The sequence below is a fragment of the Megalobrama amblycephala genome, unplaced genomic scaffold (assembly GCF_018812025.1).
Source record: "Megalobrama amblycephala isolate DHTTF-2021 unplaced genomic scaffold, ASM1881202v1 scaffold472, whole genome shotgun sequence".
Taxonomy (NCBI): domain Eukaryota; kingdom Metazoa; phylum Chordata; class Actinopteri; order Cypriniformes; family Xenocyprididae; genus Megalobrama; species Megalobrama amblycephala.
Genome location: NW_025953397.1, coordinates 158,392 through 171,077, shown reverse-complemented (window position 1 = coordinate 171,077; position 12,686 = coordinate 158,392). Strand labels below are relative to the sequence as shown.

At 38.6% G+C, this 12,686-nt stretch overlaps 1 protein-coding gene across 2 annotated transcripts; it reads right to left on the bottom strand.

The window, feature by feature from the left end:
• Positions 1 to 273: 273 nt before the first annotated feature.
• On the bottom strand, positions 274 to 12,530 carry LOC125261722. 2 transcript variants are annotated; one of them, XM_048180290.1, is made up of 14 exons: positions 10,903 to 12,530; positions 9,818 to 9,898; positions 5,031 to 5,423; positions 4,669 to 4,770; positions 4,289 to 4,521; positions 3,987 to 4,165; positions 3,520 to 3,613; positions 3,068 to 3,412; positions 2,855 to 2,972; positions 2,668 to 2,759; positions 2,435 to 2,549; positions 1,446 to 1,718; positions 1,107 to 1,283; positions 274 to 512 (listed from the first exon to the last, which is right to left on the bottom strand). In XM_048180290.1, exons 1-14 carry the CDS (start codon positions 11,150 to 11,152, stop codon positions 307 to 309), a joined length of 2,658 nt encoding a protein of 885 aa, XP_048036247.1. In that variant the 5' UTR covers positions 11,153 to 12,530; the 3' UTR covers positions 274 to 306. The 2 variants fall into 2 exon arrangements, with proteins under 2 accessions (XP_048036247.1, XP_048036248.1); XM_048180291.1 differs by having other exon boundaries at positions 1,446 to 1,715.
• Positions 12,531 to 12,686: the final 156 nt, after the last annotated feature.

Genomic DNA, 12,686 nt, shown 5'->3' with positions numbered 1-12,686 from the left:
AAATGCATTTTTTTTCTCTCAGAATTTATAAGTAAAATGTATAAGTAAAAAGTTGGATGAGAAGAAACAACTCATACCTCAAATCTCTTTAATTAATGCACTTAATTTCCACCACAGACTGGTTCTATAGGCATGCAAGCACACATTTCTATGTAAGTGAAAGAAGAGGCAACACTTTTGGTTCCATTTATAAAGGTGATGAAAAGCAGATTTTATTACATTCTTAATATCCAGTCATTATATTCAATATTAAGTCAATATTAAGGTCATTGTCCAGAATGATGAAAGGTGTCACAGTCTTGTGGATTACAGTCCGTCATCAGACATTTCACAGTCACTGTCGTACTCATCAGCTGAAGCACTGTACAAAAAGTTGATGTTGCCTTCTCCAGACAAAACTTGCAGGTAACAGTCTCTTGCTTGCACCTTCATTTCTCTGACTTTATGTTGCTTTCTGAGGATGATGCTCTGCAGACCTTTCAAACCCTCTTCACTTAGGCCACATGGTGAATCTTAAAAGAGGAACAAAATAACATTAAGCATGCCTTAGAAACTTTATAAACAGACATCATTGTTGTGTATATTTATTAGGGCTGCCCCCAAACAGTCAACGAAATGTTAGTCAGTCAGAATAACCATAGTTTTTCCTGCATACAACACAACCAAACAAAGCCACAGGACTTGGTAACAATCAGACAGTCATGAACAGATATTATGGATTACACGGCTGGTCCTCATGTTCAGATAGTAAATGTCATGAAGAAAATTCAAAGTTTGAGCATTGCGAGGGCATCAAGGACAAGAAAGCAACATTCTCTACTTTCAGCTACCAGTTGGAGTGAGATTCAGGCCAAGTGTAACGACTTATAGAGCTAAAAGCCACTTATCGTTAAATAAAATGTTTTCATTACTAGGCTACTTACTTCAATGATTAGAGAGGACATGTCCTATATGTAGTTATGGGAATATGTACTTTAGTAGATTTTAGTTAACAGATCACTCTTACTAACTGTATAATAAAAATATTCCCATAGTTGTGATGGAGCGCAGGGAAATCTAAGGTCAGAGCAACCCTAATGTTTATGCCATTTCTTACAAATACATACTTCTCATTTTCTCACTGGCAAACATGCGGGACAGCTCTCTGAGGTTATCAGCACGAGTTGAAAGAGATTTCCAGTGGTGGTCCATCTCTGCCACAAGAATCTTCAGCTCTTCCTCAAGTCTTCTTACTGACATGATGATGTCAAACGCTCTTCTTTTTGTCCTTAGATCGACAGAGTCTGGAATGCATTTATGAGAAAGACTTAAGTCATTTGTATCAAACATCAACCTTTAAAGAATCACAGAAAAAGTCACAGAATGACATTTGAAGCATTGAGGGTTATGTGTCATAATGTATGTATCAGATTTGTCAGAAGCAGTCAACAGACTAGTGTACACACCATTGTGTGGTAGCTGCCATGGCCAAGCTGTTTCACCAGACAGAATGGTTTCCATGCAAAGACTTTCTGTGCTCGGAACCATTCTGTTGTATTTCTCCACAACAGATGTCAGGATCCCCTTCTCCTCCCTGATCTTGCGGCGGATTCTGGCACGACCTTTGTTCCCATCGGTATCTTTATAGAGACGCTGGGAACGTCTCTTGATACTCGCTACCAGGACCTCAATTCTGCTGGCCAAGCCATCAGCATCATTTGTGGTTGTTACTGTTGCTGCTGAGAAGAAATAGGTAGTTTGCAGTTTAAATTAAAATAAAAGTAACAATTACAATTATTTGTGCACTGTAAAACCAAACAGTGAAATTAATTAAATGAAATGAGTTTGTTTCACTCAAATAATAATGGAAGTTCTATGTATTTAATAGGAAAAAAGTTTTGTGAACTCAAAATTTCATTTTAGTAAGCATAACATAATATGATTTAGTTTAATTGCAGCAGATTTCTAATTCCCAGCATGCTTTGTGTCAGACAGTATAAATAAATGTTAAAATTAAGTGTTATTTTGTGTGTTTTTGCAGATTATCATAGGTTATTCTTTAATATTGTTTGATGTTGGGATTTACAGGAGGTTCTGTTATGTTAGTTTTGTAGGGTTATACCACTGTGTTGAAGAGTAGAGCATGTGTTTTGGTTGAGGATTGGCTGCTAAACATTTTAAACCACATGTACTGTATGTTGTTTGATTATATACATATAATGACAGTCTCTTTGATAGTTATATTAGCATGTGTTATTTGCTATCAAACATTTAACCAAGATCTGAATGTGATATTTATGTAAATGAGCTGTTTGTAATTAACACTATGATGAGTGGGGTGAGGCTGAGAACTGTGGGAGCGAATGGATGTCGGTGATTCTGAACTTTAAAAATGAGTTTACTTAAATGTTTTGAGTATTCTGAGCTTGAGGTTTAACAGTAATCATTTCCTCACCATCTGCCCACTCCTTTACATCACTGACCCAGTCTTCCAATTGGCTCTCTGTCACTGCCAATTGGGCTTTCATGGACTCTAGGTTTCGTAACTGGCTTTGCAGAGCTTTTCTGGTCTACAATGACAAGCAATCACAGAACCAAGAAACAAGAACCAAATGTTCAATGCACAGCTTCATACACTGCAAACACACAATACTGACCATCTAAAACAAATTCTACTGATGTCATTACCTTCTGATATCGGCGAGACAGTGAAACTGCCAAATTTCTGAACTTTTGCTGATTCCAGCGCATGGCCATGAGAGTCAGCATGTCTGTGCGTCCTGCAAACACAGAAAATATGATGTTACCATATAATGTATAAAATATGATGTTGATTATGTGATTATGTAACTAGAGCAGTATGTGGTCATCTTACCTGCTTTTGACATATGTTTTGTCGTCACTGCAATCCTAGAGAGGAAGGCATTGCACTGTTCCACCTCCTCCCCTAGTGTTAGTCCAGCCCCATCCTGATACGCCCCACTCCATTTCACCTGAGTAAGAAAACATAAATAAACAAAGAACCAGATGTTTGCAGATGTTCGGTTTAAGATAATGTGGATTCTGTCACATAGTAACATTTTCTTACCTCGCATTTAAAATCATGTGCTTTGGCATGAAATACCGAAAGGAATGGCCTCATGTTCAGGAGGTGCTGGAGCTCTGGGCAGCTTTTTGCAACTCTTTGCAGGTAGGGCCAATATTTGCAGGTCACATCCATACAAAAAAAAGTGACTTGCCTACTGGCCAGCTTTTCTTGAAGGTACAGGGGATAGGCAAAAATTTCACCCCTGTACATATTTAAAGCACAGAGCAGCACTCCGTGTCGACAAACCGCAAGCTCCAATCCCTCTTCGTCTACCTTGCTGGCAGATCTTTGGGAGGTCTCTCTGGCTGCTGACCACTCGCCTCCACAAACACCTCTCCCACCGACCTACAATATGGATAATGGTCAATGAAAACAAGACTCTTCTAAACAAACTCTTCAGTAAGAGGTTACTGTAGTATTGTAGTTTTATTTATCATCATATACACTTTTACATGTTTGGTTGTGCTGTGAATGTGGTCCACAAATCTCGTAACATCTTCATCCTTGGCTATAAAGATGCCTTCAAAGATGGCCTGTTCCTCAGATCTAAAAAACAAACAAACAAAAAAACAACAACAAAGGTACAGAACAATTTATGATAACTTCTTAGAGTTGTCATAAGTACCAACTTCAGTACCAGTCTAAAATTTAAAAAATGTAATGCTTTGAGCACTGTTGAGCGGATTTGTAAACACCTCTGATTGGCCATTGTGTTCACACACTCATTGGATATGTCTGAGAATGGCTTTAATGATCAGCGCTAAAAGCATTAGTCACATTTTTATAATTTTTAATAATTTTTATACGTCAGTACTTTTGACAATTCTATAACTTATAATTTAAGATTACTTTGTGCATAATAAAGAGCCATGTTTTCTTAATAATATGTAAGAACACTGTGACACACAGTTTGAAGTACCTAGCAGCATTCTTAAAACGGTAGTGCTTGCGGTTTCCATCTACGGAAACGGCGAGCATATTTGGGGTGCATGCAGGGCAGATGAAGGGCTCTTCCTTGCATATACTGTCCACCTCAAATCGTACAGCCTCCCACTCAAAAAAACTCTTCTGAAAACTGTCTGCAGAGATCTTGCCAGTCTATTAAAAATAAAGAAACCAACAGCTAATAATATACAACAAATACATTAGCATCAAACAGGTTTTCAGCCCACAATTCAAATACATTAACAATACTGCAGGATTAATAAATTCAATACTCACACGACCAAAGCGAACAGTTCGCTGATCCAGCATTCTTAAAAATGCTTGGCAGGACAGTCCTGGTGTCACCATCTTCATTTCCTCAAATGAGAAAAATATATCGGTAGTATACATTGTGGCAAACTGAAGGGTTGCCGGCCAGTAGTCACTGCTGTTTAGGTCGGCCACTGCAGCAGTCCAAGTGGCTTGGCATGCCTCACAAAATAACTCGGGCATGCTTAGATCATATCGTCCTGGAAAAATCAAAAACACATCCACTGTAATGCAATTCTTTGCTGGGTCAATCAGGGTTTGGGTTCTTAATACAATTTATACATTACTTTGTATACTTCATAAGATGCTTCTCAAACAGGACAAAATAAAGTTCTTTACATTCTTACCATTCATTGTGACCACAGCAACAGTCTTTCCTGGACTGACCCTCAATGACTCTGGTGAACAACCACAGATTTTTTCAGGCATTTCCACAGGTACAAGCCGCACTGAAAAAGATCATACAGTACATGTGAATTAACATAATTTGTATTGACTGAGTAATATAAGATTGTAATGGATCAATGTTCATTGAAGCACATTGCTGAAAAAGAACACAAGATATGCTCAAAAAGCCGACTGACACAGAGTATCTACATAAATTCAAGATCAAACAAAAAGAGAAAAAAGGGATCATTTAAATAATAAAATTATGAGCTTAACTATTCTGAAAATGGGATATGTTGTACAAACACAAGCCAAAACTTACCACATTGGGAAAGAGCCTTATCCACCACAACAGTTGTTGGAGGCAATGGCTGGAAGAATCCAGCAGTCATGGCATCTCTATTGTGGAGGACATGTCTGGTGTGCATGCTGATGTCACATTCAGCACAGAAGAAGGGGCGTGGTCGACAGTCACAACACCGGATAACTGCTGGACTGCTCCTACACTGTTGGCAGATGTGTGTTGCCACACTTTCTTTTGCTGCAGCCGTGTTTACCAGACGGGGTCTCTCTGCCCTCCACCTCTCTGAAAAGAGACTCTGACGTATGCTCCAGTTCGAGGATGCCAGAAGAGGATCTCTTGGGGTTCCAAGAGGTGATGCCTCATCACCTGAGGAATCGCTCAGTGAGTGCTGGAGATCTTGTAGAAAACACTCTGTTAAAATAGTATGGAGTTTTTAGAAACAATAGCAAATTTTAAAATACAAACATTTATTTTGATTGATTACGTCCTGTTTGTTGCTGCCGCGTTGTTTGAAAATGCTTGGTAAAATCTAACTTATAATCTATCAGGAACACATCCCCAACATTATTTTATATAAAAACAGTCCTGGTGTTTTATCCACCATCTTCAGCCCGTTAGCATTAGCGGCTGCCACGCCCACGCACGCTAGCGTTTGTACTCTTCTCTCTGAATATTAGTTTCATCTACTCTAATGGCGAGTGTATGGATGTTTCTCTACCTTTGTGTCGGTGAGGACAGTTTATATGCGGTGCAGTTGGAATGGAGGCCGTGGAGCGGCAGTGGATCCTTCTCGAGAAGCAGGCCGACTACGCGAGCGGCAGAAGGGAAACTTCTCGCGCTGCTCACCAACCCTCGGTAAGTTTGCGGCGATATTAACACTCCTGCTTCCTCTACGCCGTGTGTTTCTCTGCACAGGGCCCGAGCACCAAGAACGCGTTCTCCCAGCCGTTCCGGCGCCGTCACACCAGGGACCTTGGGGTCAGCAGCGGAAGACGCGGCCACTGCACCTCTCCTCCGCCGCCCCCGGTCTTCAGTCCAAGCTTCTCCCCTCTTCGCGAGGCAGAACGCGGCGTGGTTGGACTCCATCATCCGCCACGTCCACCTACCACAGCCAAAGGTAATGCGCAGTCACTGTTTTCCTGGTGCTCGTGTTCTCGATGTCTCTGGCATCCCGCGATCCTCAACTTAGACCATCGGAGCTGTAGTGCTGCACGCGGGGTGAACGACACCAGGCTGCGGCAGACGGAGGTGCTGAAGCAGGACTTCAGAAGCCTGATCGAGACGGTAAGCCACATCGCCCGCGACGAAGACATCGTGTCCGGACCGCTCCGACGTACCGACGAGGAATGAAAGGTTCAGTAGATTATTCTTTAAATGAATGGTTTGCTTGGTGTAATGAACAGGGTCTTTGTAAATAATTGGAATCTTTTCTGGGATCAGGCTCTTCCGGGTGGCCTGCACCCCAGCAGCATGGGATCTTCTTCAGAGAACTTCCAAACGCTTCGCACATATGACTATAAGTCAAACCTCAAATACAGCCTGTGTTTGCCCACTTCATTGATAGAAATGTGAGTGTAGTACAGTTGTAGAAACTGTGTCTATTCCCCGAATAGTGAGGTTTCAATAAAAATAAGATGAAAAAACCTTCGTGATCAAACATTTTTGTAAAATTACTGACAAAAAAATCTCTAAAGTTAAACATTAGATCGCTGACACCTACATTCATAAATGAAATTTACGGATAATAGTCTTGATGTAATTCATGAAACATGCTTAAACCAAATGATTACTTCGGTCTTAATGAGTCTTGTCCACCTGGCTACCGTTATAAAAATAAATGCCGCCATTGGCCGTGGCGGTGGTGTTGCAACAATCTTAGAGAGATCTTAATGTTACTGGAACAAACTACAGGTTTAACATTTGAAATCCTTATCAATGTTACACTCAGATATAAGTAAAAAGGCTACTATCTCTTGCTTTAGCTACGTTTATAGACCTCCAGGGCCTTATGCTGATTTCCTAAAAGAGTTTGCAGACTTTCTCTCAGACCATTGGTCAACGTTGATAAAGCGCTGATTGTTGGAGATTTTAACACATGTAGACAATACAAATGATACGTTAGGGGCTGCGTTTACAGATTTACTAAACTCATTTGGGGTCGAACAAAACGTCACTGGACCCACTCAGTCTTAATCATACTCTAGATTTAATTATATCACATGGAATAAATCCTACTGATATAGAAATTCTACCGCAAAGTGATGACGTCTCTAACTACCTTGTAACATGCGTTGCATACTGATGATTTGTCAAATTGCGCCACGAATCGATAGGCAGAACAATTCTCCCGACAATATAGATAAATTCACAAATACCTGCCTGATCTGTCTCAGCTGCTCATCGTACCCAAACACGCAATGATCTTGAGGAAATGACTGAATGTGCACCATTTTTACTAGTACATTAGATACTGTTGCACCGATGAGATTAAAAAAGGTTAGAGAGAAAAACTGTTCCATGGTACACAGTATTACTCGCGCTATGAAAAGAGAAATGTAATCTAGAACGCAAATGGAGACAAACTCGTTTAAGCTTCAGAATCGCTGGAAAGACAGTTCGTCCCGCTATAGAGACTCTAAAAACAGCCAGGGCCGAGCATCTCCGCAAACTCATAGAGAATAACCAAAACAATCCACGGTTCTTATTCAGTGGCTAGATAACAAATAAACAAAAAGAACAAAAGTTTCAAAGTTTAAGTGAGACTTTATGAATTTCTTTAATGAAAAAATCGAAATTCAGAAATAAATTGTAATACAACCTTTGAAATTATGATTCAGCTTAATCGCCCCTCAAGAACATTCTGCTTTAAAATAGGACAGGGGCTACATAAACTTATCACTGCGTCTAAACCAACAACGTTTATTGATCCAATACCCACTAAACTACTGAAAAGCTGTTACTGTACAAGAACCTCTTCCAATATTAAACTCGTCTTTATCTCTAGGTACGTCCCACACCGTTCAAGCTAGGAAAGCCTCTCATTAAGAAACCCAATTAGATCCAAACGTATCAAATTACAGACCATTTCAATCTTCCATTTAGTCTAAAATACTAGAAAAAGTGTTGGTCCAATTGTGCTCCTTCTTGCAAAAAAACTCTATCTATGAAAAATTCCATCAGGATTCAGATCTCATCTGCACAGAACTGCGCTCCTTAAAATCAAACGACTTGCTTCAGCTTCTGACCAGGCTGGTCTCAATACAGTGTTCTTGATCTCATGCTGCGTGACACTATAGATCATATAATACTCTTAGATCGACTACAAAATTACACTGGTATCAGGGACAGGCATTCGGTGGTAAGTGTACCATCAGACCGTCACAATTTTGTTTATATAAACGGGGAAAAATCTGTCACGATAGTAAACTATGGATGCCGCAAGGATCGGTGTTAGGCCCTCTGCTATTTTCAATCTACATGCTGCCACTCGGCAATATTATAAGAAAAAGAATTAGTTTTCACTGCTATGCGTGATACTCAGTTATATATCTCATCACGACAGAGAAATCTCTAAATTATCCAAACTGACAGAGTGTGTTAAAGAAGTAAAACATTGGAACTAGTAATTTTCTTCTATTAAATTCAGATAAGACTGATAACTTATTGACCAAAAACCTACACAGAATCTCTCAGACTACAATCTGCATTTAGAAGGATGTACTATTACTCCTCCTCGACAGTTAAAGACTGGGTGTTATATTGACAGCACTTGTCCTTTGAAAATCATATTTCATATGTACAAAAACAGCCTTCTTCCACCTCAGAAACATTGCTGATTCGGAATATGTTATCACTGATGCAGAAAAGTTAGTTCATCTTTCATGACATTGCTGATTACTGTAAGCATTATTAGCTGGTTGTCCTGCTTCATCAATAAACAAGCTACAATTAGTACAAAAGAGCTGCTAGGTTCTTACCAGGTCAAGAAAATATGATCATATAACACCTGTTATCATCTCCCTGGTTCCTATTAAGTTCCGTATCGATTATAAAGTATTCTAATGACCTAAGGCTCTAAATGGTTTAGCTCCTGTGTATTTAAGACTCTGCCCTACAATCCTTCACGCTCTCTAAGGTCACAAAACTCTGACTTCTGGTTGTCCTAGGATAGTAAGTCCACTAAAGGAGGGAGAGGTTTTCACATGCTCCTAAACCTGGAATAGCCTTCCTGATAATGTTAGAGCTCAGACTCGCTCACCCAGTTTAAATCTAGATTAAAGACGCATCTCTTTAGCCAAGCATTCACATAATGCATCTCATACCAGATCAACCAAGACTATCTTTGCTTAAAGTTATGAACAGATGCTAATTATTCTCCTTTTGCTTTTCTGTTTTATCGGGACACCCGCCCTGAGGTAACTAGGAATCGTTTCAGTTTGGATCAGCCTCTTAAGAAGACCTCAGTGACCATCACCTGAAGGACGGCGAGCTCCTGCGAGGACTTCAGAAGACGCAATATCTGGATCAAATTCAATTGCATAATCTCTATATCTAATTTATTGTTAATGTAATTATTTTCCAAGCTCTTTGCTTCTACCTTAGTACTGCTAACAGGAGTAATTAATTACCTAAAGTTTTATTTGCTAAAACTTTAAATTGTATGTTGACATCCATTTTCAAATTTTAAAATACGTGAAAAGCGCTATACAAATAAATTTGAATTGAATTGAATTGAATATTTACATTCTAACCCACTGTCAGATATAAATGGAAACAATGAATATGGTGTACAATGAAGTACAAACCAACAGTCTCTGGAGCAAAGGCCACCTCACAGTTAGTGTCAGGAGCATTGAAGGGAGGATCAATGTTCTGAATGTGATCAGCTGTAGAGGATTAAAACAACACAAATCAACATTTACATATATCATTCAAATTTACAACTGAAATTACCAGCCTGAAATGGCACAAGATCACTGTTTAAAGGGATAGTTCACCCAAAAATTTAAATTCTGTCATCATTTACTCACCCTTAAAGAGTTCCAAACCTGTATTAATTTCTTTGTTCTGCTGAACACAAAGGAAGATATTTTGAAGAATGTTTGTAACCAAACAGTTGGTGGACCCCACTCACTTCCATAGTATTTATTTCTCCATACTGGTTACCCATATTCATCAAAATATCTTCCATTGTGTTCAGCAGAACAAATAAATGAATACAGGTTTGGAACAATTTGAGGGTGAATAAATGACGACAAAATTTTTAATTCTGGGTGAACTATCCCTTTAACATACAGCTGGAGAGTTTTTTTATTTCCCAAACCCTAATGTGGACAGTCCAATTACTCTTGTTTAGCTGCCTATAAGGTGTCTTATAGATGATAACAGTATATAGGAATGCTTATATAGAAGCAGATTAAAATAAAACAAGCTGGCTGGCCATTGACAACACACTCAGAAGAACGCATCGTTTCAAACACAGCCTTCCCAAGACCAACACCTTGCAATCGATTTACTATGATGGTAACCAGGCAGGCACATTTTACTGCATAACCATAATATTGACAAGATTTCCTAAAATGTCATAACAGCCCACAAATAAACATTTTTTTATGTGCTAATTTTGTAGTTCATACTGCTTTACAAAAATATTTAATAGTAACATTAATGTGCCTCTTTCACTTAATTTTTCACTTTCACTTAAGACTAGTGACATCTTTAATAAATCTACTTTTTATGTCAAAAATCAAATGACTGGTTCTGGTTTGATTGTTTCCCTGACATATCAACTAAACATGTATTCCTTCATTTCCTTAATTCCTTTATTACAATATTAAGTGCCTAAACAATGTGATTTCTCAAAAAATCTTTAATGAAAAACAATACTGACCCTTTTTTGACTGATGCCTGCTTGATCTTGGCCTTGCATAGACAATATTTCCATGCACGTCTCTTTTTCTCCAGTGCACCCTTGGTTGCCTTGGCTCAGGCATCTTTGCTGGTGCTGCTGCCGCCTCCTCTTCTTGCAGCTCACCAAGAAAGTCATCAAGACTTTGGAGCTCATCCTTCAGTTCTTGATGATCAACCAAGTTATCCAAGACCATTAGATTTTCTTGGATTTCTGAATCACTCATGGACATAGTGATGGGCAGAAAAACAAACAGACAGAAAGACTCACAACAAAGAGATGGACAAATAAAACAGGGAGGGGGGGGACAAAGAGAGACAGAGAGGAGAGACAGAGAGAGAGAGCTGAAGAGAGTACAGGTGATGGGTACAGGTTAACAAGATGGACGTGGCTCTTAAAAGTGCCTTTGTTATTTATTTGTGTGTGTGTGTGTGTGTGTGTGTATGTGTTGGAGTGTTAGAATAAAGATAATTTTTGCTGGCAAATTTGAGGGACCTAATGATGAAAAAGAAAAAACAAAGAGACAAACAAAAAAACAGAATTGAACATTTTACATCAGTATTCTCTTCACCTGTGTTGCCAGATTGGGCTTGAGTGTATGTAAAATTGATTTTATACAGTTGAATAAGCAAAAAGTTAATACTGTTAAATACATTTTACACAAAAATTGTTAATAATGTAAGTTTTTCTCTATTTCGCCAACAAAATTAGTTCCAAACAAAACCACAGCAGAACTCACTGTAAAAAGTACATGAATCAATTAATAACTTATGACAACATAATTTATTACTACATTAATTATACACATGGTTTTATTTCATAGTGAGAAATTGTGCTGAGACACAATAATGTTGTTGTTATGAATTTGTTTCTACTGTTTATTATAGATAATATTTAGGCGTTTATTGTCAGATTATTTGTGGATTTTAAACAATTACTGGGCTGGAAAACAAACTAATCTGGCAACCCTGTTTTTTACCGGACCATTTATAATGTTGGCTAAAGTGGCAGTCTGAGTATGTAAAATAGGTAACTGGAAACACATCAGTACTGAAAATCTTGTATTCCCCATGATTGCACCTTCATGATTATATGCGAAAAAAATTAACTTGAATTTAATTAGCTAACTTTGCTAGCCTACTGCACATTTGGTGCAGCAAGTAATTTATATATATAAAAAAGTTTTCTATCATTAACCGTCCTAATAAATTGCTGCCTTACACTTCTAAAAGTTCTAAACACAACTTGACCTGATTCTACAGTTTTTAGTGTGTGAATTTAAGAATAGTCTCGATCTCTATTAATTAACTTTTCTACTTACCGAGTGGAAAATCGCAATGGACCTTGGGATCGCGATCGCGCCATACAATGACGTCAGCGTTATTAATTTTGAGGATTTTTAATAAATAAATAAATAAACAAACAAGACATTGATTAATCGAACACAAGCATATATACATATTTATTTATCAATACCAGAGTCCTATAAAAATACATTATCCAGCATGCACCCTAATTAGTCACTTACCCTGTGACCAGAAAACGCTTAAACTTCTTACTACACGCACCGTGGAGCGTTGTTAAACTCACCTCTGAATGCTGTTCTACCTGCAGTTGAGCATTGTTTTGGTTAAACTCACCTCTGAATGATGCTTTAGCTGCAGTGGGGCGTTGTTAAACTCACCGCTGAATGCTGAGGAAGAGTTCACTTTTTCCTCGGAAGAAGAACACGACTCTGACGATGAGTATCATCGTTAATGTAATTC

Coding starts and splice junctions, on each gene's coding strand:
- LOC125261722 (XM_048180290.1), bottom strand. CDS start 11,152: ATGTCCATGAGTGATTCAGAAATCCAAGAAAATCTAATGGTCTTGGAT. Junction 3,614..3,986: donor CGTTTTAAGAATGCTGCTAG/GTACTTCAAACT, acceptor TTTGTTTTTTAG/ATCTGAGGAACAGGCCATCT. Junction 513..1,106: donor TGCCAGTGAGAAAATGAGAA/GTATGTATTTGT, acceptor TCCTCTTTTAAG/ATTCACCATGTGGCCTAAGT.